General features: G+C 46.6%; 1 protein-coding gene across 1 annotated transcript; it reads right to left on the reverse strand.

The window, feature by feature from the left end:
- Positions 1-1447: 1447 nt before the first annotated feature.
- On the reverse strand, positions 1448-26300 carry TMEM161A (transmembrane protein 161A). The gene is made up of 12 exons (XM_081959438.1): positions 26170-26300; positions 20689-20792; positions 17090-17170; positions 15612-15712; positions 13404-13560; positions 10445-10596; positions 10282-10342; positions 9548-9691; positions 7457-7570; positions 6452-6626; positions 3947-4043; positions 1448-2773 (listed from the first exon to the last, which is right to left on the reverse strand). Exons 1-12 carry the CDS (start codon positions 26170-26172, stop codon positions 2496-2498), a joined length of 1467 nt encoding a protein of 488 aa, XP_081815564.1. The 5' UTR covers positions 26173-26300; the 3' UTR covers positions 1448-2495.
- Positions 26301-27243: the final 943 nt, after the last annotated feature.

Consider the following 27243-nt stretch of genomic DNA (forward strand, 5'->3'; position numbering starts at 1 on the left):
CTAGGCTTTGGCTTCAAATAGCTCTTCCCTCCATTTTTAATTCCTGGCTTAAGCTTAGATCAGTGGTGGGATGCTACCGGTTTAACAACCATTCAGGGATTGTGCGCTTTGCGGTTTGGAGAAAACTTGCCTTTCGCATTACTGTTGGGGAGGAAAACAGCTGAAGCACAGCAATCCACGCGACTCAACTGAGAAGATATACCGTATTTTTCAGAGTACAAGATGCATCATTCCGCCCCTAAAAGAGTGTGGAAATGTTGGTGCGTCTTATACACCGAATACAGCCATTTTTGGCCTCCCAAAGCCCCGCCCCGCATCCCATTTTTGGGGAAAATGGGTAAAAAAACGGGCCTTTTTTCACCAAAATGGGGGTGTTTTTGCTTTCGCCCAGCCCTGCTGAAGCCTCCAGAGTGCTCCAGGAGGCCAGGGAAGATAAAAACTTTTTCCTTACTTACCTCTTCAAAATCTTGGTGCGTCTTATAGTCCGAAAAATACGGTAGGTCAGCAAAGCGCAGGGGCGGGCCCACTTGTTCGTGCGAGCGAACCCAGCTGATCGTTGGAGCTACCGGTTTGCCCGAACCAATAGAATCCCACCCTGGTTTAGAAGTAATATTAGGCTTAACCATCTCATAACAGACGGTGGCAACTTGACTGACGTGGAAGCTAAGTGGGACTTGGTCAGAATTTAGATAAAAGTAAACTAGGAAATTTCAGGGCTTGACTTTAACTGGGAAGTTAAAAGAAGAAAAACCCAAGAGGAGGTGATTTTTGAGAACCTCTTGTATTTCCTGTCACCAAGGAGTCAAATATAACGAGGGGACGTGCTCTTTAGGTCTGATCATGCCGTGATTTAAGCCTCTTGTGTGAAACAAGCTATGGCGTTCTGACCCTCCGGCTACAGAGAGTCCTCGGCTTATGACCACAGCCGAGCCCGCAAATTTCTGTTGCTAACAACGCACTTGTTAAGCCAATTGTGCCTAACGTTATGATCTTTTTTGCCACAGTACTAAAGTTTATCACTGAAGTTGTTAAGTGAAACATGCAGTCGTTAAGTGAATGTGGCTTCCCCCAATGACTTTGCTTGTCAGTACCTGGCTGGGAAGGTCACACATGGTGATCAGGCGATCCCGGGACAGTGCAATTGTCATAATGACATGCCAGTTGCCAAGCCCCCAAATTTTGATTACATGAGAATTGGGGCTGCTCATACGGTCATAAGTGTGAAAAAAAAATTCACTGCTGTTGTAACATTGAATGACCACTAAACAAATGTTGTAAGTCAAGGACTTACTTATTTTTCTTGATTATAATACTGCTATTTTTCTATTGTTATGCATTTTATGTCCCATTATTTGTAAGGCCTTTTTAGTATTTTTTCATTTATTTTTTCTCCAAAAAAAAGAAGAGGTATATAGAGTTTAAATTAATGTGCAGCTGGAATCCTTAGTTGAATAGAAAAGGCAACTTATTTCTTTTACCACCACAGATCCTGATTGTGGAAAACTTACATTTGTTACATTTCAACTTCTCATCATTCAAATCTGCTTATGGACAAAGATGGTTCTGCTACTTACGAAAAACGTTTTGTAAGTTTCACTTTTACCTGCATCAGTTACTACGGTATTTTAACTGGAGCCAGTTTGGTAAAGCACCAGACTAGAAACCAGGAGATTGTGAGTTCTAGTCCTGCCTTAGCTATGAAAACCGATTGGGTGATTTTGGGCCAATTACCAGGAGACTCTGAGTTCTTGTCCTACCTTAGCCATGAAAGCCGGCTGGGTGACTTTAGGCCAGTCACCAGGAGACTGTGAGTTCTAGTCTGACCTTAGCCATGAAAGCCGGATGAGTGACTTTGGGCCAGTCCCCCTTTCTCTCACCCCAACCTACCTCACAGGATTGTTGTGGGGAAAATAGGAGGATGAAGGAGTATTCGCTTTGTTCGCTGCCTTAAAATATACAAATAATAAAAGCCGAAGGTTTTTAAAAAAAAAATCTAACCTCTAAAAATAAATAAATTGCTAAGCGAAGGAAACATGAAAGGTAATGCCATTGCTCAAATTTCAACCTTGCTCCTGAATGTTTTTAAGCCATAACATCTGGGGGAATTTTTTTTTTTAATCAAAGCTGATTAAAACACTCCCTTTTTACCTCTTTTGGGCTAGCGTGGAAGATGTGTGTCCAGTCCACTGTGATTGGTCTTTAAAAAAAAGCAGTATTTGAATCCGGTTGGTTTCTTTTAAGCCAGGGGTGTCCAAACTTGGGAACTTTAAAGACTTGTGGACTTCAACTCCCAGGATGGTTGGGGAATTCTGGGAGTTGAAGTCCACAAGTCTTAAAAGTTCCCAAGTTTGCACACCCCTGTTCTAAGCGATGTTGCAAGAAAGCTTTTTCCTCAAGGATGACAACCCAGCTACCCGTTTGCAAAGCCTCGAAAAGAAATCCATATTCTGGACCCAAAACGTCTCGCTCCGAGAGCCAAAGGGAAATCTTCTCACTTAGGATACAGCCAAGTGCTGATGGAAATAGAGGCCAAAGAAGACGGAAACGACTTGACAGGCTGCAATCCACCAGACGTAGAAAGAGAACAGCCCCCGGTAGAAAAGAGGACTGAAGACGGTGCCCAAGGCACTAAGAGACGCGGTGATCTGTTCTACCGCTGCCTGGATATCTTCGTTCCCAGAGTCCTCTGAGGCTGCGGCCTGGTGAACCGGAATGGCATCAGGCGCTGGAGATGTTAGTGCAGGCTCAGGATACACGCCCCAGGAATAGTCACCTTTTGGGGAGAGAAAGGAATAGGGGAGAGGTTACTGTTCTGGCCTAGGCTTCACGAAATCACGAAGCAGACTCCTTGTCCCGACAAAAGCCCTTTTTATTAAGCTAATATGAATTCCTCTCATTCACATCCAGCAAAGTCCCGGCAAACAGCCTTTCAAGGGTGAATTTACAACCACAGACCTTATCAGGCTTGGAGAGTTGCCAGGCCGATATCTTCCAAGAAAATACTTGGCAAGGAGTCACAAACAAAACTTCACAATAATGAATTGAACTAATTGTCTCCTGCAAACTCCCCACCCTTTTCGCTCCTCTTTATTCCCTCTGGGAGGGACCATTCACTGTCCACCTGTGTCTTTACTCCCGAGTCGGCCCTTGTTCTTTAGCTGTTTCCTTCTCCTGGCAGCTCTGCACATGCACACATCGGGAACAGGCTCCAGCTGTTCTTCTGCCCCACTGATGTCTGACTCTGAAGGCAGCTGATAACTGGCATACGACCCTGGCCCACTCTCTGCCTCCGACACAGAGCCCTCCTCAGAGCCTTCCCCAGACTCCAGGGCTGGCCCATCTTCCTCCCCAACCTCCTCACTCTCTGAGTCTGCCACCAGTTCCACTGGCGGGCCACCATAGTTAACATGCACCCAAATTCTTTTATCAACCTGGTATATATAAACGTATATAAAAAAATCCGGGTGCCGCCTTCCTTCCTTTGGATGAAGTTGAAAACGACACATTTTTATTTAGCTTAAAAGATGCTGAACCAATGAGGCAACGTGAAATCGAATTATTTTTTTTTAAAATCGGCACATTTTGGGAGAGAAAATTACAGAGGGAAATAGGGACTTTTCAACTTATGACCACAATTGGAACTTCTGTTGCTAAGCGAGGCAGTTGTTCACTCTGTCGCTCCCAATTTCATACCTTTTTTTTTTTTTTGCTATGGTCGTTCATTGAAACACTACAATTATTAAGGGAAATAAATATATGGTAATAAATGAAGCGGACTTTCCCTATTGACTTTCTTTGGACCCGGGGCACGCAAGCGGTGGGCACTTTGCACAAGCGGTAGGCACACATATGCACATCCCCCCACTCACACACAACCACCCCCTAGCACGCACACACCCACACACCCCGTTCCACTAAGACACTTCAGTGACTAAGAATACTTTACCAAGAGTTTTGAGGACGAAGGTGCAGTGCAGGGTAAGAAAAATTGGCGCCAGGTATTGGAGGCTGACAACCGTTACATAGCAGTAGATTCTGGTGATCTGGAAATAACACAAAAAAAGGGAACAATGAAGAATGAGACTTGAGATCTGTGTCATTGGAAGTTTCACCCTGAATTAATGAGGCGTGGACCGTTGGCTTTCCAAGCAGCATATTTCCGAATAAGCAGAAAATAAAAAGGCGGAGCATATTCTAATTAAAAACACTTTAATATAAAATAAAATAAAATGCAAATCTTGCTAACTTAATTAACTACATTTTGGCAGAGTTATGTTGCCCACCCTCTCGGCAGGCGAACAGAAGGAAAGTAAAGAATGTGTGACGTATTATGTGACATGCGCATTAATAATTGTCAGATAAGAAACAGTTCAGTCTACTGTATAACTCAGAATATAAGCACAAGCTGGCAAACCAATTGACGCAGTGACAATCTGGTCATCTAAAGTCTTAAGTAGCAAACCAGATAAAGGTAGTCCTCCACTTATGACCACAATTGAGCCCAAAAATGTCTGTTGCTAAATGATTTTTCCTCCATTTTACGACCTACCTTGCCACAGTTGCTAAGTGAATCACTGCAGCTATGAAGTTAGTAACACGTTTTTTTTTTTAAAGTATGTTTTCACACTTATGACTGTTGTACTATCCCCGTGGTCACCTGATCAAAATTTGGAGGCTTGGGAACTGGCATGTATTTATGAGAGTTTTAACCTTTTTTGCATCGATGTATTAATTATTTATGAAATTTATAAACAGAGGCATAGAATCAAAATCACCTGAAGTATTAATACCGTTTATAAATCCTTAGTAAGGCCACGCCTGGAATACTGCATCCAGTTTTGGTCACCACATTACAAAAAAGATGTTGAGACTTTGGGAAAAAGTGCAAAGAAGAGCAACTAAGATGATTAAAGGCCTGGAGACTAAAACATATGAAGAACGGTTGCAGGATTTGGGTTTGGCTAGTCTAGGGGAAAGAAGGATTGGGGGTAACATGATAGCAGTATTACAATACAATACAAAAGCAGAGTTGGAAGGGACCTTGGAGGTCTTCTAGTCCAACCCCCTGCTTAGGCAGGAGACCCTATACCGTTTCAGACAAATGGCTATCCAACATCTTCTTAAAGACTTCCAGTGTTGGGGCATTCACAACTTCTGGAGGCAACTTCTGTTCCACTGATTCATTGTTCTAACTGTCAGGAAGTTTCTCCTTAGTTCTAAGTTGCTTCTCTCCTTGATTAGTTTCCACCCATTGCTTCTTGTTCTGCCCTCAGGTGCTTTGGAGAATAGTTTGACTCCCTCTTCTTTGTGGCAACCCCTGAGATATTGGAAGACTGCTATCATGTCTCCCCTAGTCCTTCTTTTCATTGAACTAGACATACCCAGTTCCTGCAACCGTTCTTCATATGTTTTAGTCTCCAGTCCCCTAATCATCTTTGTTGCTCTTCTCTGCACTCTTTCTAGAGTCTCCACATCTTTTCTACATCGTGGGGACCAGAACCACAATTATTGGTTCCAGTATTAGAAGGGCTGCCAGAAAGAAGGGGGGGGGGGGAGTCAACTTACTTTCCAAAGGAATAAGGGATGGACAAGGAACAAGGGATGGAAATTAATCAAGGTGAAAAGCAACCTGGAATGAGGGAGAAACTTCCCAACAGTGAGAATTAACCAGTGGAACAGCTTGTCTCCAGAAGTTGTAGATGCTTCATCACTGGAGGTTTTTAAGAAAAGATTGGACAGACAGCTATCTGAAATGGTATAGGGCCGTGAGGGCAAACCTGTGGCACGCGTGCATATGAGATGCATATGGGAGACATGCACACATGCGTGGGAGTCACGGCCATGGGGGGCGGGTCACACGGGCGTGGCACCCCTCCGCAGGAGACTGCAGGGAGGCCTACTAGGCCCAAAACAGGATGCGGAAGGGTGCGGCGCACATGCGCGGGAGGGAAATGGAGGGGGGGCGAGGCAAGCAGGGGGGTTTCGCATGCACATTGCATTATGGGTGCGGGCGCGCTGTCCCACACGCTTTTGGCACGCAACAACAAAAAGATTAGCCATCACTGGTATAAGGTCTCCTGCTTGAGCAGAGGGTTTGACTAGAAAACCTCCAAGGTCCCTTCCAGCTGTATTCTGATTGATGGATTGATCGATGGATTGATTACGGTTGCCGTGTCCCGGGGTCATGGAATCCCCCTTTGCAACTTTCTAACAAGGAAAGTCAACGGGGAAGCCAGATTTACTGAACAGCTGCGCTACTAACTTAAATAACTGCAGTGACCCGCTTAACAACCGTGGCATGAAAGGGCGTAAAATGGAGTCAATGCTCCCTCAACGACAATCTTGCTGAGCAACAGAAATGTTGGACTCCGTTGCGGTCCCAAGTTGTGGACTACCTGTAAATGGTTTTGCTTCACCTTGCCCTCTTTGCTGGGAACCATCTTGGACCTACCTTCCGCTGAATCTCCAGCACGGTGATCCGTCCGGCCTCCCGCTTCATTTGCGCCACCCAACGCTCAGATAGATTCAGATACGCCTGGAGATGGTAGCGGATGACAGCCAGGCGTAGCACACACAGCGCTACAATCGTCCAGAGGCGTACAGAATTGTAGGTGGTGTCCGACATGCTGTCACAAAGAGGAAGGGAATCCATTAGCGCTCTGAGGATGAGGAAGGACGCCTTTCAAATGCTGAGCTGACAAGCAACAGCCTGAGAATCTAGGCTCGTGTTCTGACCTAGGCTTCCCGAGACTCCTTGTCCCGATAAAACCTCTTTTATTTAGATTAAAGGGCATTCCTCTCTAGCAAAGTCCCGGGGAACGACGACAAACCTTCATCAGGCTTGGAGAGCTGCCAGGCCAATATCTTCAAAACTCCATGCTGTAGCAGCAATTACTTGGCAAGAAGTCAGGAACAGATCTTCACCTTAATGAATTGAACTAATTGTCTCCTGCAAACTCCCCTCCCCTTTGGCTCCTCTTTATTCCCTATTGGGGGGGAGGGCATTCACCATCCACCTGTGACTTTACTCCTGTTGGCCCTTGTTTCTTAGCTGTTCCCTTCTCCTGACAGCTCTGCACATGCGCACATTGGGAACAGGCTCCAGCTGTTCTTCTGCCCCAATGATATCCGACTCCGAAGGCAGCTGATAACTGTCAGACGGCCCTGGCCCCCTCTCTGCCTCTGACACAGAGCCTTCCCCAGACTCCAGGACTGGCCCATGTTCCTCCCCATTGTCTGAGTCTGCCACCAGCTCTGCTGGCCGCTGGCGGGCCACAACAGCTTGATTCCCAACCTCCCTTTTGAATCTAAGTTACTAAGCCTCATAGATGCAGGGATGCTAAAAGGAATGCTAAGAAAAAAATTACACAGAAATCACTTGAATTAAAGGTCAAAAGGAAACAGGTTTAAAAAGAAAGAAAGAAATCACAGCCGGAATGCATCCGGCTTAACTTACACCTGGACCGTCTCCTTGCCCATGGGAGCCTGCAGTAAGAGGTCTCGTGAAATGGGCTTGATCCACATCAGAACCACGATCACGGGAGCAAGAAAACTGGCATGGAGAAGGAGCCTGTGGGATGGGAAGAGGTAGGTTTGTTCCCAGACTTCTGGGCATCTCGTTAAAAAAAATTGGAGCATCTATCGGACTGCATTTATCTTTCTCTCTCTGTCTATCTAATTTACCTACCTACTGTCAGAGTATGAATATTCATAGACTGGAATAGACATGGCAACAGGTCAGCCAATGGGGACTCTTTGGAAACTGAAACAGTATTTACTGATTCAGACAGCAAGGAGCCTGGGCATAGCTTAGCTTAACTTCTGAACTAGTCTGCTGCTCTAATCTGAAAATGAAAGTCCTCTCCTCTGCTTGTGTTTTGCTTGTATTTGCTACCACGTTGGAAAATCTGCTTTTGGTATTGTATATTTACGTCATATTATATATAAAGAGAAGTTCATGAATCCTGCTGAATCCGTTACCTGTGTGTGCTTTCTGGATGTGATTGCTGCAACAAACTCTGACCACCTACCTACCATTTTAATAATTGTCAGCCATACAAAATATAGCTTTTACTGGTTCAAGGGTCATGCTTGTCCCTTGAACAATATGGTGCAGCCCAACTGACCCAACTTGCATTTCCTTTTTCTGTCCTTCCCGTCCTACATCCTGCTCATATATTCCTGGCTGGGGAGTTCTGGGAATTGAAGTCTATATATCTGGGATGGCGAACCTATGGCACGCCATTTGTCAGGGCACGTGAGGCGTTGCCCTGTCAGCTGGCCAGAGCGCGCATGCTGAGTTCATCCTTTTTTTAAGCCATTTTCCGCCCTCCCCAGGCTCCAGAACCTTTATAGGAGCCTGGGGAAGGCGAAAACAGCCCCCCCCTGCCTCCCCTGGAGGCCCTCCAGAGGCTTCAGGAGCTTCCCTGAAGCCTCCGGAGGGCAAAAAACGACCCTACGGGCAATCCGGAAGTTCAGTTGCTCTCTACATGGGGCTCCCCTTGAGATGCGCCCAAAGACTACAGCTAGTTCAGAATGCGGCCACACGGGCTATCATGGGGAGTACTAGGTACTCCCACATAACACCTCTCCTGCGCGAGCTGCACTGGCTGCCTGTGGTTTTTCGGGTGCGTTTCAAGGTGTTGATTACCATCTTCAAAGCGCTCCATGGCACAGGACCTAGTTACCTGCGGGATCGCATCCTACCACATACATCCCTGCGACCAATTCGCTCTCACAGGGAGGGACTCTTCCAGGTGCCGTCCACTAAGCAATGCCAACAGGCGGCGCCTAGGAGTAGAGCCTTCTCTGTGATGGGCCCAACCCTCTGGAATGACCTCCCCCCCGATATTAGAACTACTACCGACCTCCGCTCCTTCCGACAGAAACTTAAGACCCACCTGTTCCAATTAGCTGGCCTGGCCCATTTATAGTCCCATTTATACCTCCTGGCAAATATTTTTATTCTGGGAAAGTTTTTAGGGGTGTTTTTAATGCATTTTAAATTCCTAAATTTTAATCTAACTTTAACTATTGTACAGTAAACTACTGCTACCTCCTCCAGCCACACCTATATTTATTTATATTTATATTATGTATATTTACTGTTTTAATATGACTGTACACCGCCCCGAGTCCCTTCTGGGAGAGGGGCGGTCTAGAAATCAAATGAAAGTTAAAGTTAAAGTTAAAAAGGAACGGGCCAGTTTATGCCCTCCGGAGCCTTCAGGGACCTTCCGGAGGTTTTCCTGAAGGCTCCGGAGGAATAAAAACGGCCCTACGAGCAAACCGGAAGTCACTTCCGGTTTGCTCGTAGGGTCATTTTTTGCCCTAGAGTTGGTCAGCGGGAGCCGTGTGCGCATTCACAATGGAGCTGAGCTGAGCGACAGCTCATGTGCCGCAGAGAGGGTGCCATAGGTTCACCATCACAGCCATAGCATAAGGACACTTAGGCCCCTATATTTTAGAAGAAGGTGAGGCAGGTCTTCCTTCAATTCTCAGGATTTATGGGGCTCTTTTAAGGCTAAGCAATGAGCTTGAACGTAACTGGATCTTTGGCTGGTTGGCCACCATCTTGAGCGCATCCAACTGAGTCTGGGCCAGCCGTAGGCCCGGGAAAGTCAAGCAGGCACCAATGAACGAGCAGAGGCCCACGAGGCCCACTTTAATTCCGAGTTTTGTCACCGGGATCCTATAGGGAAGAAAACAAATGCCCCATAAAGCCAACCATGAACCCTGGGCAGAAACCTTCCAAGTTTTTCAGAGAAGATCTTGGTGTTAAGTGAAAGGAGGCAATCAATTTTTTTACACTTTGCCCGAACTGGTCAGAGCCAGTTTGGTATAGTGGTTAAGGAGCTGACTTAGAAGCCAGGAGACTGTGAGTTCTAGTCCGCCTTAGGCATGAAAGCCGGCTGGGTAATTTGGAGCCAATCCCCAGGAGATGGTGAATTCTAGTCCGCCTTAGGCATGAAAGCCGGCTGGGTGATTCGGGGCCCAACCCACCTCACAGGGTTGTTGTGGGGGGGAAAAAGAAGAGGAAGCAGCATTCTTATGAATGCTCTCTGCCTTGAGTTTCTTACAAAGCTCTAAAAATCTAATAAATAAAAAGATCTTTTCAAAAATGGAACGACATCCATTATTGATTATTGCCTTCAAAGCCCGACTTTCTCCTGAGGTTTCAAACCCAATACCATAACTACTGGGGAGGCTCCCACTGCCAATAGCAGCCAAAGTTGGATCTCAACTGGAAGAAGATCAAAAAGTCAATAAGCCAACACTTACATCCATTCCCATCCTTGGTCCATGAAGAAGACCTCCAAATTGTTATGGACGCTGGTGAGGCCTGGACAGGGGAGAGAGCTGATCAAGGGAGTGCAAAGGGCTTAATTTGGCCCTCCAAGATGGAAAGGGTGCCCAGTTAAGGCCCATGCCCGAGGTCACTCACCTGCATTGAGTCCAAATTCGAGGTAATCTTCCCGGATCACCAAAACCACCATTGCAATCAGAAGGAAGAGGAAGGCAAAGGAGAGGCAGACCGAACGCTCACCCCCCTCCTTGGAGCGGAAATAATGACGCATCACCATAACAAAAATTTTGCTGAAGCTGGTGTTAAGGGCATAACATCAACCATTCTGTCCCAAAGCTGCTTTTTTCAAGATGCAACTGGTTCAGTGGCCTATAGGTGGCGCTCTTGCCACACAAGCAGGAGGCTGTGAGTTTAACCCCCGAAATATGGCCTTGGCCTTATTATCAGGGGAGGGGGGGTTATTATTTTGGAGCCAGGCTCTTTGGGAGCCCGCTTGCAAGAGAGCAGCCACCCGGCAACCCCCTCCTCCAGCCAGGCAGAGCGCCACTCACTAACCCAGCGATACCCCGAAGGCGCCAAGCCGCGCGAGTGGGGAAAAGGGGGGATCGGTGCTCGTGCGGCTTGGTGCCTTCGGGATACCGCTGGGTTGGTGAGTGGCACTCTGCCTGGCCAGAGGGGGGGAAGGGATTGCGCGAGCACCTGTTTCCCCAACACCTCCGCTCACGTGCCTCCCTGTCCTCAACACGACCTGGTCCAGCTCTCCCTGCAGAGCCAGGGCCAGGGCTGCTCCTGCCGCCATTCCAGCACTGAGAATGGCTTCTTCTGAGAGGCTGGTTGGGCCAGCCTGCCGAGTCTTCCGGGAGCTGGAGCAGAGTCTTCTGGCAGCGGCAGCGGCTGCTCTGGGAGTGTACTTCCCGTTCTATGGTTGTGGCCCGGTTGCCAGAAGACTCTCTGCCCCGGTTCCTGGAAGACTCGGTAGGGCCTCTCAGAAGAAACCATTCTCAGTGTTGGGATAGTGGCGGTGGCAGCAACCCTGGCCCTGGAGGGAGAGCTGGACCAAGTCGTGGTGAGGACTAGGAGGCATGCAGGCAGGGTGGAGGGGAACAGGTGCTAGCGCAACGCCCCCTCCAGCAGGGCAGAACGCCACTCACAGACCCAGTGGTATCCCAAAGGCGCCAAGCCGCACAAGCACGGTCCCTCCCCTCCACCGCACTCACATGGCTTGGCGCCTTCGGGATAGCTCTGGGACGGTGAGTGGCGCTCTGCGTTTTTTTGTCCACTGGGCTTATTTTCGGGGGAGGGCTTATATCTTTGCCCACCCCAAAAATTTGGCATGGCCTTATTTTCAGGACATGACATATTTTGGGGGAAACACGGTAGGTAGAGGCAGATATTTCTCTCTCTGGGCACACTGAGAATATATCTGCTGAACAAAACTCTGCAGTGGTGACAGGAAGGGCATCCGGCCATTGAAACACTCTGCTAGCTGCATTCAGTTTCCCAGACTCCACCCTTCCAGGGATTATGGGGTTGTTAGATGAAGATGCTGAACTGGACTTTCTGTTTTTTCTTTGAAGGCGTTTGGCTTCTCCTCCAAGAAGCTTCTTCACCTCTATTCGCAACAGAGCTGAAGAAGCTTCCCGGATGAGAAGTGAAACGTCTTCGAAGAAAAACCAGAAAGTCCAGTTCCCTTTTTAAAAAAGGACCTTGGGGACAACCATGACCTGGATGGCTGAGAATCTCCATAGGCATCAACCATTCTGCTTCCAGTCTTTGAAAAGGAAATGACCGTATTTTAAAGTTTGCACAAGGAGTCCTGGAATTACGACATTTAGGTCATTTAGTAACCAAAGTTTGAATGAGACTGAAAAAAGGGACCTATGACCGTTTTTCACACTTACGACCTTTGCCGCCTCCCCATGGTCACCTGATCAAAATTCAGGTGCTTGGCATCATATTTATGATGGTTACAGTGTCATGGGGTCATGTGATCCCTTCTGCGACCTTCTGCCAAGCAAAGTCCAGGGGGAAGGCAGATTCATTTAACGACCGTGTTACTAACTTAACAACTGAACTGGTTCACTTAACAGCTGTGACAAGAAAGGTTGTAAAATAGGACAAAGTTCACTTAATGAGCCGCGGTGGCACAGTGGTTAGAGTGCAGTACTGCAGGCTACTTCTGCTGATTGCTGGCTGCCTGCAATTTGGCACCTCGAATCTCACCAGGCTCAAGGTTGACTCAGCCTTCCATCCTTCCATCCTGGGTAAAATGAGGACCCAGATTGTTGGAGGCAAGATGCTGACTCTGGAAACCGCTTAGAGACGGCTGTAAAGCCCTGTAAATGTTGTGGCCAGCTAGTGGTCAGCAGAGCTAGCAGCAGACTCGGACAGTGAGGAGGTTGGGGGGGAACATGGGCCAGTCCTGGGGACTGAGGAAAGCTCAGACGAGGGCTCTGCATCAAAGGCAGAGAGGGAACTAGACAGCAGTGAGGCAGAGGAACAGCTGGAGCCTGTTCCCACTGTGCATATGCGCAGAGCTGCCAGAAGACAAGAACAAGTAAGAAAGCAGGGTCGACTTAAGAGTAAAACCACACCTTGGAGGTGATTGGCCCCTCCCGTAGGAAACAAAAGACGAGCAAACAGGGAGGGGGCTTTTGCAGGAAACAATTTGTTCATTAGGTCATTTCAAGAGTGGAAAGTTCTGATTGTGTCTATAAGAGACTCTGTGCCAAGTTTTGCCTTGCCCTGCGTTTGGAAACTAGTTATCTGGCGGCGCTCCAAACAAGATAAGGCTCGTGTTGATAAATATTCCTTGGAAAGGTTGTTTGCTAAGCCTTACTGACTGTGAATGAAAGGAATTCCCAGTCGTGTAAATAAAAGGGGTTTTGCCAGGACCAAGACTCTGCTTCTTGCTTTCTCAGGAAGCCGGCGTCAGAACAGTAAAGCGGTATATAAGTCTAAGTGCTATTGCTAGGGCTGTTAATAACTATCCTGTTAGGAACAGAAATTTTGGGCTGGATTGTGGTTGTAATCGAGGGCTGTTCATACCGTATAAAAGTGGGGGCAAAAGGGAAGGATCCCTGGTTGCAAAGGATACACGGAGAATATGGCTGTCAGAAGGCACCAGAGGATTCCAATGTTGCTTTCTTTCTGGGGATCAACGAGGCAATAGTATCCTTCAGTGAAAAGGTAGACCAGAGTGGAATATCCTGCAAAATCCACATACCACTGATACTCCAGGAAATAGCACAGAACTAAAGAGAAAAACAGGAAATGCTTAGCGTCCAATCTCAGGTCTGATCTAGTTCAACACTGTACAGGTAGTCCTCGACTTACAACCGTTCATTTAGTGACCGTTCAAAGTTACAATTTAAATTATATCATTGTATATATCAGTGATGGCGAACCTATGGCATATGTGCCACAGGTGGCACGCGGAGCCATTTGTCAGGGCACGCGAGGCACTACCCTGTCAGCTGGCCAGCGCGCATGCGTGCGCTGGCCAGCTGAGTTCACCTTTTTAAAAGTCATTTTTCACCCTCCCCAGGCTCCAGAGGCTTTATAGGAGCCTGGGGAGAGCAAAAAGAGCCTCCCTGCCCCCCCGGAGGCCCTCCGGAGGCTTCAGGGACCGTCCGGAGGCTTCCCTGAAGCCTTCGGAATGCTTAAAACAACCCTCCAAGCAAACCGGAAGTGACTTCGGAGCGCTTAAAACGACCCTCGGATGGTCGTTGTAAGTGCTCCGAAAGGCGTCAGGGAAGCCTCCAGACGGTCCCTGAAGCCTCCGGAGGGCCTCCGGGGGGTGTGTGTGTGTGAGGGAGGCTCTTTTCGCCCTCCCCAGGCTCCTATAAAGCCTCTGGAGCCTGGGGAGGGCGATAAAAGCATGTAAAAATGGGGGGGGGGGGTTCGCGCGTTGTGCGCGCATGTGCACTGGGGGGGTTCGTGCATTGCATTATGGGTGCGGCACGCCCGCACATGACCCCCCTGCGCTCCCCCCACTTGTGGCACGCGAGCCAAAAAAGGTTCGCCATTGCTGGTATATATCATATATAGGTCAATTATACTGACCATTTTTCACAGTTGCAACCTTTGTAGCATCCCCATAGTCACGTGTGATCAAAATTTGGAGGCCTGGCAACTGACTCCTATTTATGACAGTCGCAGTATCCCAAGGGGGTGGGGTGTCATGTGATCCCCTTTTGCGACCTTCTGAGAAGCAAAGTCAAGGGAGAAGCCAGATTCATTTCAGAACCGTGTTCCTAACTGATCCACTGCCGTGATCCACTTAACAACTGGGGCAAGCAAGGTTGTAAAATGGGGCAAAACTCACTTAACAAACGTCTCATTTAACAACAGAAATGTTGGGCTCCATTGTGGTCGTAAGTCGAGGACTCACCATTCTTTTCCCAAATTAAAATCAGAAGTATAACTCTTAGTGGTGCAATGCTGACAGGTGGACCTCAACTTACAACCGTTCGTTTAGTGACCGTTCAAATTTACAACAAAAGGGCTTATGGCTGTTTTTCACACTTACGACCTTTGTAGCATCCCTATGGTCACATAATCAAAATTCAGAGGCTTGGCAACTGACTCGTATTTATGACTGCAGTGTCCCGGGGTCATGAAATCCCCTTTTTTATCCTTCTGACAAGCAAAGGCAAGGGGGAAGCCCGATTCACTTAACAATGGTGTTACTAACTTACCGTATTTCTCATACGATAAGACGCACCGGTGTATAAGATTCACCAAGATTTTGAAGAGGTAAGTAAGGAAAAAAAAGTTTTTGCCTTCCCCCAGCCCCCAGGAGCACTCTGCAGGCTTCAGCAGGGCTGGGGGAAGGCAAAGACAGGGGCATTTCTGCCTTCCCCCAGCCCTGCTGAAGCCTGTAGAGTGCTTCTGGGGGCTGGGGGAAGGCAAAAACGCTTCAGTTTTTGCGAAAAAAGGCCCATTTTTCCGAAAAATGGGATTCGGGGCAGGGCTTCAAGAGGCCCAAAATGGCTGTATTTGGTGTATAAGATGCATCAACATTTCCACGCTCTTTTAGGGGGGGGGGGGGGAAAGGTGAGTCTTAAACTCCGAAAAATATGGTAACAACTGAAATGATTCACTTTAACAACTGTGGCAAGAAAGATCGTAAAATGGGGCAAAATCCACTTAACTGTCTTGCTTAGCAATAGAAATTTTGTTTGCCGTAAGAGAGTACACTCTGTGTTTCTGAATTTGCAGCATCCTTATGAGACGACAGCCTTCCTGGTCCACCCCATACGATAAACACATAGCTAAGGAAGTCCAACCTCCACACATTTACCCAGAGCATCCACTGTCCGGATAGGGCTACTCTCCAGTTGCAAATCAATATCTCGGGGAACAGTCGAAGGCTTCCCATCCGTCACCCCGTTGATCCTCCTGCTGCAAAGAAACAACCGACATCCCTGGTTACTGCTTAACTTATTTTAGGCTTGCTGTAACTGGAAAATAGTATTGTGGCCCACCAGCTGTCAGAAGAGCTGTCTGCAAACTCAGATAATGAGGAGATTGGGGAAGAACTTGGGCCAGTTCTGGGGCATGGGGAAGGCTCTGATGGATGCTCAGAGTCAGACACAGAGATAGAGTCAAGGCCGTCCGACATTTCCCAGCCACTGGAGAAGCAGCTGCTTTTGGAGGCTGAGTTGAGTGAGGAGGAAGAACAGCTGGGGTCTGTTCCAGATGCACGTATGTACAGAGCAGTTAGGAGAGGTGGACAATGGAGGACAAGGAGTCAACTCTGGAAGCAAAGCACACATGGACACTGAATGGCCCCTCCCTGCCTGGGGAATAAATAGAAGGAAAAGGGAATGGTTGTCGTAGGAGACAACAGTTCGTATTTCTGAAGATTTTGCTCATAGTGTTTCGCGCGATCGTTGGAACCTCCCACCACCACCACTTTTTAAACCATTTTTTAACGCCTGGTTTGGGACAATAGGTAGTAAAAAAATGCTTTAAAAAGTGTGGGGGGGGGAAAAGGCTCCGACGATTGCGCAGCACAGCCGACTGTCACGGAACCTTTTTTTCTACTTTTTAAAGCTTTGTTTTACTACTTATTTGCCGGAACTGGTAGTAAAAAAAAATACTTTAAAAAGTATGTGCGTGGGAGAAGGTTCCGATGGTCATGCCGATCAGCTGTGAGCGGCGCGATCATTGGACCCTTTTCATTTCACTTTTTAAAGCATTTCCCCCCCTACCTATTCACCCGAACCGGCAGGAAAAATTGCTTTAAAAAGTGAAATAAAGAGGGTCTGGCAATTGGGTGGCTCACAGCTGACCCATGCGATGATCGGAACCATTTTTTTTCACTTTTTAAAACATTTTTTTTCTTGCCCGTTCGGGCGAATAGGTAGGAAAAAAAATGCTTTAAAAAGTGAAATAAAGAGGATCCGATGATCGCACGACTCACAGCTGGTCTGCGTAATTGCCAGAACCACTTTTTAAAGCATTTTTTTTCCTGCCTATTTGCCTGAACCAACAGGAAAAAAATGCTTTAAAAAGTGGAAGCTAGTTGGCTATGCCCCCCCCTGGTGACATGACCCCCTCCCCGCCACCAAGCCACACCCACAGAAACGATGGCAAAAAAAAAAAAAAGATTTTGCCACAGGGTAGGAATCATGCAATCTACCCTGGAAGCAAAGCTGGCTGGGGAATTCTGGGAGTTGACAACCACATATCCTAACGTTGCCAAGTAAAAAAAAAAAGCACTGCTTTAGCCAATTTACCTGACAAGATGATCGGCCTTTTGCTAATGGGACTTACCTGTCCCGTTTACCCTTCGGCTTCGGCTTCCCTGCCAGAGCAAGTAGCTCCTCTTCGGAAGGATGTTTGTAGCGGTGCAAGCTAGCAAAATATAAAACACCAGTTTGATGCCACACAGAAAGGAAAAACAAGGTGTCCTAGATACAGAACCTGTTTGTTAGTGAGTTGGTCATTATTTCATCTTTTTATGTTTTTCCGTTGAAAACCAGGGACAGAGTTTGTGTCGCAGGGACTTTTTTTAAAAAAAATTATTCAGTTATTAATTTTATAGGCCACCCATCTTACTATCAAGCAACTCTGACAAAAATAAGGCACCCCCTCCTGTGAAAAGTTAGGAGATGTTTGTTTAAGACATTCTGTAGGTCAATCAGAGTGGGTTTCACATACCGTATTTTTCAGATTATAAGACGCACCTGAGTATAAGACACACCATGATTTTGAAGAGGTAAATTAAAAAAAAAGTTTTTGCACTCTGCAGGCCTCCCAAACCCCCTGCACGCCTCGTTTTTTGCAAAAAAAGGGGGAGACATGCAGAGCTTTGGGAGGCTTATAGAGTGCTGCTGGGGGGGGGGGGGACCAAAAATGAGCAAAAACAGCCAATGTTTTGCTCATTTCTGCCCTCCCCAGCCCCCAGGAGCACTTTGCAGGCCTCCCAAACCCTCTGCACATCCATTTTTGCAAAGTGGGCAAGGTTTCGGCAGGCCAAAAATGCTGTATTCAGTGTATAAGGCGCACCCAGATTTTCACCCTCTTATAAGGTGCGTCTTATACTCTGAAAAATACGGTAATTTTACCACCTCTTCGCCGCACACCAAAAAATGTGAGCACATGTGTGCGACCTTCCGTGCATGCCCTTTGCCCCCATGCACAGCTTGCACGCATGCATGCTGTTTAGAAAACGTGGCTAAATAGGATGACATCGTGCTGGGGTGGGTGGGCCCGTCCACCTGCAGGTCACCACTACCGGTTCGCCCGAACCAGTCCAAACTGGCTGAATACCACCAGTAAGGTCAGTTTACAAAATCCAGGATTTGCACAAGAAGGTATTGGGGTATTGGAAGCCATGGGGGCACAGTGGTTAGATTAGAATGCAGTATTGCAGGCTGACTCTGCCCACAGTCAGGAGTTTGATGCTGACCGGCTCAAGGTTGACTTCACCTTCCAATCCTTCTGAGGTCAGTAAAATGAGGACCGAGAGTGTTGGGGACAATATGCTGACTTGGTAAACCGCTCAGAGACTGCTGTAAAGCACTATATAAGTCTAAGTGCTCTTGTTAACAAGAAATTGCTTTTCAATTCTGGACCCCAGTTGGGAATTCTGGGAAAAAAAGGTGTCATGGGGGTTTGATGATGTTACATTTATATATTCTTTCAATTTGAAATACAGGAAGCTCTTTATATATTCTTTCAATTTGAAATACAGGAAGCTCTTGCTTCAAGCATCATTTTTCCTTCCAAGGATGCATCTGTCTCCCGAAAACAGACCTCTAAAGTTATTCTTGAAGGATAAAGATGTTCTGGGGTTGGGTAATGATATGTGGGAATGATTTGGGAGTCAGGAAGAAGAGTCAGGTCACAGCCCTGCATCCAAGGGTGGGCTTCGAAAATTTTAGCAAGGGGTTCTCTGCCCGGTTGCTGGGTGGGCTGACGGCCACGGTGGGTGTGGCCGTCAGCCTCCTACACCATGCCGGGGTGGATGGGTGTTTTTGCCCTCCCCAGGCTCCAGAGGCTTTCCTCGAGCCTCCAGGAGGGTGAAAATGGCTTCCCCAGGCTCTGGAGGCCAGAAATGTGCCTGTTTCCGGTCTTCCCAAACTTCTGGTAGGCCCGTATTTTGCCCTCCCCAAGCCTCCTGTGGGCCCTCCATTTTCTGCATCCAAAACGGGACGTGTGGGTACTCCTGGGAGGGGAGGGGTGGGCGGGGCCAGCCAGGAGTGGGATTTGGGGGTTCTCCAAACCACACACAGAATCTTAGCTTAGAGTTTCTCCCGCACCCCAGTGAACTCCCAGCAGCCCACCGCTGCCTGTACCCTACTGGAAAACAGATATTCTAATAAAACAGACAAATGTAAGCTTATGCACCAACAGGGATAAATGATCTTGAAATGGGAAGCAGAGAAGCCATCTCCCCAAATTATCCCTATCCCCAAATTTCTGGGCACTGGCCACATTCACTGAGGCAGCTAATCTTGCAATGGTGCGCATAAGATGCTCTTAGAATTCCAAATAAGCCTCTCCACAGCCAGAGAAGCAAAAAGCATTTCTGCTTTTAAACAAAGCTTTCTCTGATTCACAGCACAGGTTTGTTTTTTTTAAAGTTGCAAAAACAAATCAACTTTCCAGGACATCTGCAGGAGTCGTCAAAAAATGTCGAGAGAGCAATCACAACTCTGCAATGAAAACACCACCCCTTTTGAATGAGTCCCATGTACAATCATCATCCTCTTCTAATGACCCCATAATCCAGCGATGGCGAACCTTTTTTGGCTCGCATGCCATAAATGGGGGGAGCGCAGGGGGGTCGTGTGCGGGCGTGCCGCACCCATAATGCAATGCGTGACCCCCCAGTGCACATGCGCACAATACAGGTGCGACCCCCCCATTTTCTCCATGCTTTTTTCACCCTCCCCAGGCTCCAGAGGCTTTATAGGAGCTTGGGGAGGACGAAAAGAGCCCCCCCCCAGAGGCCGTCCGGAGGCTTCAGGGACCTTCAGGAGGCTTCCCTGAAGCCTCCGGAGCAGTCAAAATGAACCTCCGAGCAAACCGGAAGTCCATTCCTGAACCTCCAGTTTGCCGGTAGGGCTGTTTTTTTGCGCTCCGGAGGCTTCAGGGAAGCTCATGAAGCCTCCGGAGGGCCTCCTGGGGGACGGGGGAGGCTCTTTTCACCCTCCCCAGGCTCCTATAAAGCCGCTGGAGCCTGGGGAGGGGGAAAATGGCTTTAAAAAAGGGTGAACTCAGGTGGCCAGCCCGCGCATGCGGGCTGGCCAGCTGACAGGGCAGCGCCTCGCGTGCCCTGACAAATGGCTCCGCGTGCCACCTGTGGCACGCGTGCCATAGGTTCGCCATCACTGCCATAATCCCTTGCAGGGTGGAGTCTGGGCAACTGAATGGAGCTAGATTATAAGGTGAGTCTTATAATCTGAATGGAGCAGATTATAAGACGCGTTTTAATGGCCAGATACCTTTCCTGTAGCCAATGCGGAGTTTGCTCAGCAGCTATATTCTCAGTATGCCCAGAGAGAAAGAGATCTGCCTCTACCTAGGATTGAACTCACAGCCTCCCAATTGTGAGGCGAGAGCTCCACTTCTCAGCCACCGCACCAATGAGTCACATGTCCAATGCACGTTCAAAAAAGGAAGGCCTTCAATTACTCGGTTGTCAACTCAGTTCGTTTGACACCCCTGTCGCAGCCTATGTTGCAAATTTGAGGGACCATTTTCTCCTCCTAAGCTTGCAGCAAGATGGGATTCGTTGAAGGCTTGCTAAAGGAAACCTGGTGTGCCAGGCTCAAAGGAGGCACCCCTTCTTTCCTTCCACAGAACAGTGCCATGTTTCTTAACTACAGAGCGAGATGACTGTCTCATTACAAAGGATGCGGTACCTTCCGTTGCAAAGGAGCCATCGGGCGAAGGACCAGTGGGGTGCCATCTTCTGAAAGACGCTGGCCACGAACAAGGAGAACAAAAGCTGTATCCCCATCAATGCCTGCCAAGAAGAAAGAGACACATCAGCTCATCAATGCCACAGGATTCTTCCTCCAGCAGCCATAGCTCATAAGTAAGACTCCCTTCTATTCTCCAAAGCACCTGAGGGTAGGATGACAAGCAATGGGTGGAAACTAATCAAGGAGAGAAGCAATTTAGAACTAAGGAGAAATTTCCTGATAGTTAGAATAATTAATCAGTGGAACAGAAGTTGCCTCCAGAAGTTGTGAATGCTCCAACACTGGAAGTCTTTAAGAAGATGTTGGATAGCCATTTGTCTGAAGTGGCATAGGGTTTCCTGCCTAAGCAGGGGGTTGGACTAGAAGACCTCCAAGGTCCCTTCCAACTCTGTTATTCTATATTCTATTCTTCCACCTAAGAGAAAACAGCCACTTTTACCAATTATCCCTGGTTTCTTCATCCTAGCAATCCTCCAGACCAGTGTTTCTCCAGCTAGGATGTGAGCATTTCAAATGTTTCTCTGTGTATCTATGAGTTTGGAATAATGTTTTTCAATAGTGTTGAAGTTGTGTGGACTTCAACTCCCAGAATTCCCCACACAGTATATGTGGCGCACAAATGCTGGCTGGGGAATTCTGGGAATTGAAGTCCACACACCTTTGAGAGGCCCAGACTGAGAAACACTGCTCCAGAGGCATCAGAATGTATCTCACTTCATCGCTGGCTGGGGATGATGGGATCTGCAGCCCTGCACATCTGGAGGCTCAAAAGGAAGTGCACAGCAAATACAATGGAGACTTTTTAATTTTTTTTATGTGGAAAGGAAGAGAGGGAGAGAGAAAGAGAGCATTAACTCCATCTTATTATTCTCTTTTCTGATTTTCAAAAAGGTAATATTGCTACCCAACTGTTACTCAGCATCAGTACGAGTTGATGATATTTACTCTTGCATTGATGATGTTACTTAGTTGGGTCATTAAATGTCTGCAAGCAAAGAGCCAAGCGCAGAGGGGACCAGGGACTCCACAATGATTTATTATTTTCCAACAAATAGGCTTTTAATTCTGTTTGGAGGCATGACTCATCCATCTTTTTTGCACATTTTTCACAATCCCCCCCCCCGACCCCCAGATCAAATACAAGGAGGCACCGCATTGCTTTAGGGTTGATACAATGTAGACATTTGTTGTTGTTAGTTGTGAAGTCATGTCCGACCCATGGACAACGTTCCTCCAGGCCTTCCTGTTCTCTACCATCCTTTGGAGTCCATTTAAGCTCATGCCCACTGTTTCGGTGACTCCATCCAGTCACCTCATTCTCTGTCGTCCCCTTCTTCTTTTGCCCTCCATCTTTCCCAGCATCAGGCTCTTCTCCAGTGAGTCCTTCCTTCTCATTAGATGGCCAAAGTATTTGAGTTTCCTCTTCAGAAGATAGATAGAATGATAGATAGAACAATAGAATGATAGATAGAACAATAGATAGAAGAATAGATAAATAGACAGACAGACAGACAGACAGACAGACAGACAGACAGACAAACGATAGATAGATTTGTTGTTGTTAGTTGCAAAGTTGTGTCCAACCCATCACAACCCCATGGACAACTTTCCTCCAGGCCTTCCTGTCCTCTGCCATCCTTTGGAGTCCATTTAAGCTCATGCCTACTGCTTCATTGACTCCATCCATCCCCCTCATTCTCTGTCGTCCCCTTCTTCTTTTGCCCTCCATCTTTCCCAGCATGAGGCTCTTCTCCAGGGACTCCTTCCTTCTCATTAGGTGGCCAAAGTCTTTGAGTTTCATCTTCAGAAGATAGATAGAATGATAGATAGAACGATAGAACGATAGAACAATAGATAAATAGATAGACAGACAGACAGACACACGATAGATGGATTTGTTGCTGTTAGTTGCAAAGTTGTGTCCAACCCATCACAACCCCATGGACAACGTTCCTCCAGGCCTTCTTGTCCTCTGCCATCCTTTGGAGTCCATTTAAGCTCACGCCTACTGCTTCAGTGACTCCATCCAGCCACCTCCTTCTCTGTCGTCGTCTCCTTCTTCTTCTTTTGCCCTCCATCTTTCCCAGCATGAGGCTCTTCTCCAGGGAGTCCTTCCTTCTCATTTAGACATTTGATAGGGTAGCAAAATGTTGTGATGTCAAACCCTGATCTATTTTTAAAAGCAGGACATTGATCCGAGAAGAACTTCAGAAAGCATTAGGGGCAGAACCAGCCGAGGAGAAAGAGATGGAAGAAACTGAGGGAAGGTTGTTACCTTCACTCAGCAACAGAATACTTTTCTTCTCAAAAGCATTATTGTATTTTTCGGAGTATAAGATGCACCCTTTTCCCTCAAAAAAAGGCTGAAAATCTGGGTGCGTCTTATACACTGAATACAGCATTTTCTGCCTCCCGAAACCACGTCCCCTTCGCAAAAACAGCTGTGCATAGCCTTTAGGAGGCTTTCAGAGTGCTCCTGGGGACTGGGGAGGGCAGAAATGAGTGAAAAACGAGCCGGGCTTTGCTCATTTTTGCCCCCCCAGCCCCCAGGACCACTCTACAAACCTCCCAAAGGCTATTCATGCCTTTAAAAAAAAACGGGCCTGTTTTCGTGAAAAATGGGCCGTTTTGGGGAGGTTTGCAGTGCAAAAACTTTTTTTTTTATTTGCGTCTTCAAAACCTTGGTGCATCTTATAATCTGAAAAATACGGCAACTTCCAGTTAAAAATCTTTTTCCTTCCCTTTTTTCTGACATCAGAAGAGCTGACAGATCTGTCTACCACCTACCAGCACCCTCACTAGTAGCCAGTTCAGTAAAAAGAAATATGTGGGGAAAAAATAGAATTGTCTTATTTCAAGAAATAAGCAGCAACAAGCAAGGTGATAATCCCCAATGCTGAGCTGAGGAAAAAGAATAGATATTTCCCTTAGAAGGCAGCATTTCTATCAAGATTCTCAAACTTGATTTCGCACCTGTCCATGGAAATACAGGTAGTCCTCGATTTACAACAGTTCGCTTAGTGACCGTTTGAAGTTACAATGGCACTGAAAAAAGTGACTTATGATCATTTTTCACATTTACAACTATTACGGCATCCCCACGGTCATGTGATCAAAATTTGGACACTTGGCATCTGGCACGTATTTACGACAGTTGCAGTGTCCCGGAGTCATCACCTTTTGCGACCTTCTGATGGGCATAGTCAATGGGGAATGCAGATTCACTCAACAACCGTGTTCCTAACGTAACTGCAGGATTTCACTTAACAACTGTAGCAAGAAAGGTTGTAAAAGGGGAGAAAACTCACTTCACTGTCTCATTTAGCAACGGAAACTTTGGGCCCAACTGTCATAAGCCGAGGACTGTCTGTACTGTACGAATCAACTCATTTGTTAATTAGAGTTGTGAATACAGGTAGTCCTCAATTTATAAGTATAATTGAGCCCAGATGTATGGTCGTAAGCTGTACCAGTTGTTAAGTGAATCTTCACAACACCGATTCAATTTTATGGCTTTTTTTGTGGTAATCATTTAGAAATCCACAGTCATTAAGCAAACCCATTGTTTCCACTTTGCATTTTTTTGGCTGAACACAAGATGAAAATGCCGCTTTCTGGCAAAAAGCATAATAAATCATAGCCACATGATTTGTGGGAAGCTACAAATGACCATAAATGATGGGCAATTGCTAAGTTTTCAAAAGGTGATCACATGTTCAACAGGGGCCGCCCACCAGAACTTCAAATCCAGATTGTAAGTAACTTTCATGGAGTTCATCTTAACTTCCAGTGGTTGCTAGGCAATTGGACGTAAAGATTTATCGATCAATCAGAAAGGTCGGCAGTTCGAATCCCTAGCGCCGCATAACGGAATGAGTTCCCGTTACTTGTCCTAGCTTCTGCCAGCCTAGCAGTTCAAAAGCATGTAAAAATGCAAGTAGAAATGTAGGGACCACCTTTGGTGGGAAGGTAACAGTGTTCCCTGTCCCTTTGGTGTTTAGTCATGCTGGCCACATGAACACGGAGACATCTTCGGACAGTGCTGGCTCTTTGGCTTTGAAACGGAGATGAGCACATACAATACAATACAATACAATACAATAGTAGAGTTGGAAGGGACCTTGGAGGTCTTCTAGTCCAACCCCCTGCCCAGGCAGGAAACCCTATACCGTTTCAGACAAATGGCTATCCAACATCTTCTTCAAGACTTCCAGTGTTGGGGCATTCACAACTTCTGGAGGCAACTTCTGTTCCACTGATTAATTGTTCTAACTGCCAGGAAGTTTCTCCTCAGTTCTAAGTTGCTTCTCTCCTTGATTAGTTTCCACCCATTGCTTCTTGTTCTACCCTCAGGTGCCTTGGAGAATAGTTTGACTCCCTCTTCTTTGTGGCAACCCCTGAGACAAAGAAGAGGGAGTCAAATTATTCTTGTTCTACCCTCAGGTGCTTTGGAGAATAGCTTGACTCCCTCTTCTTTGTGGCAACCCCTGAGACAAAGAAGAGGGAGTCAAATTATTCTTGTTCTACCCTCAGGTGCTTTGGAGAATAGTTTGACTCCCTCTTCTTTGTGGCAACCCCTGAGATATTGGAACACTGCTATCATGTCTCCCCTAGTCCTTCTTTCTCTTAAGTTAAACATACCCAGTCCCTGCAACCGTTCTTCATATGTTTTAGTCTCCAGTCCCCTAATCATCTTTGTTGCTCTTCTCTGCACTCTTTCTAGAGTCTCCACATCTTTTTTACATCGTGGCGACCAGAACTGAATGCAACCAGAACTGAATGCACATACGTGTCAGTGGTGGGTTTCAAATTATTTTACTACCGGTTCACTCGCGTGTTTGCGTAATGATTCTGCGCCTCCCGTCGCCGCTACTATCGGTTCGCTCTGATATGTGTGCGAAGGGAACCGTTACCTTTATCTATCGGTCTTTGGTGAGCAAAAGTCGCAGCCCAGTGCCAGAGCACTTTTTCCTTAATAAAAGATCAGTTCCAAGAATCTCAGACACCATATAACAAAGGGTTTTCACACACACACACCTCTGTTAATCCAAATAAGTTTTTTGGCTTACACCAGCTAATTATCAGGCTGATATATTTGTGTAAACCAATGTCTTCTTCTGCTGTTTATTCTCCATTTCAAGGTAGCCTGTTCCTGACCATGGGAGCTCGATTTAATGCGCCACGATTACCCCAAAGCTTAAGACCTGCGCGATCGTCTCCTCTTATCAAACTCAATTCGCCTTAAAAACGTCCCAAGTGCTCCATGCATTTCTATTTTAAAGCAAAATACCTGTAAGGGCACCAAAATAGCAAAGCACCTCCCCCCCCCCCTCCATAATCCTCAGGCTCACATTTTGAAAGGGAGAGTAAGAATTTTAGCGAAAGCAAATATAATCTGAGTTAAAATTAAAGACTTACCATTGTATTGGAGGATCACGATCCAGAAATTTAATATATATATATTTATATATTCAAAGACCGGGCAAAAAGAGAAAGTCAAATACAAGCGTGTCTTTCCTTCTAATCCTGTAGCCAAAAGAAGGCGTGAAATCCTCTGGACCAATCAAAAGCCGCACCAGGCACGATCGTCAACCAATGGCAAAAGAAGGAGGCAGGCGGTGATTTCCCTTTTCTTTCCTTAATGAGAATTCAAGGCCCACCTGTTTCCGCTTTTCAGCTGCCTGCTCGCCGCGTTGCATCTTGGGATTTGTAGTCTCATCCTCCCTGGCGGTGCAAGATTAGTGTACTTTTGGACAATAGAACGTGTTTTGTCCTCCTTTTCATTGTAAAAAAGTTGGTCACCTTAACTTTACAGCAATATTACAAAATGCTTGGGGTTTTTTCCCCCCTGCAAAATCTCTTATGTTTATATAGCAGCAACTATTCTTTTCTTCATCTCTCCCACATAATCTTGTAGGGAAAAGTTATTTATGCGTTGGGCACCAGCGTGAGGAGAATTAATATTGAAATGTGAATATATGCGTATGCATTGACATAAATGATATGGATTTGTTCAGAAAGCCAGAGTGTGAATGGAACATAATGAAACAGGGTAACTCTAGGTCAGCTAATGAGTCTCAATCTTACTTGTATTGTATTATTATGCATTATTTCCATACATCTTTACTGCTACTATTAATGCATGTGCTAAATAAGTAAATAAACTGAATATGTATTGAAGGCAGCTGGGGAAGGGGGAAGATAAATTGAGACCTGGGGGGAAGAAATATCAGTAACCTGGATTATGCTGATTTTACTACGCTGATAACTGGAAGTTCTTACTAATGCAAATCAAGGAACCAATGAAACAATGGGACCAGAATTGATTGTAAAAGAAGACCAAGTGAATGACAACGGGTAAAACAACCAGCCTCAGAATGACAATGAAGATATCAGAGCGGGTGAATAGTTTCTGCCTTAAAGGATCAACCACCAACAATGATGGAACAACACTCAAAGAATATGTAGCAGACAAGCTATTGACAGGGCAGC

This window comes from Natrix helvetica (assembly GCF_964273705.1).
Source record: "Natrix helvetica genome assembly, chromosome: 1".
Taxonomy (NCBI): Eukaryota; Metazoa; Chordata; class Lepidosauria; order Squamata; family Natricidae; genus Natrix; species Natrix helvetica.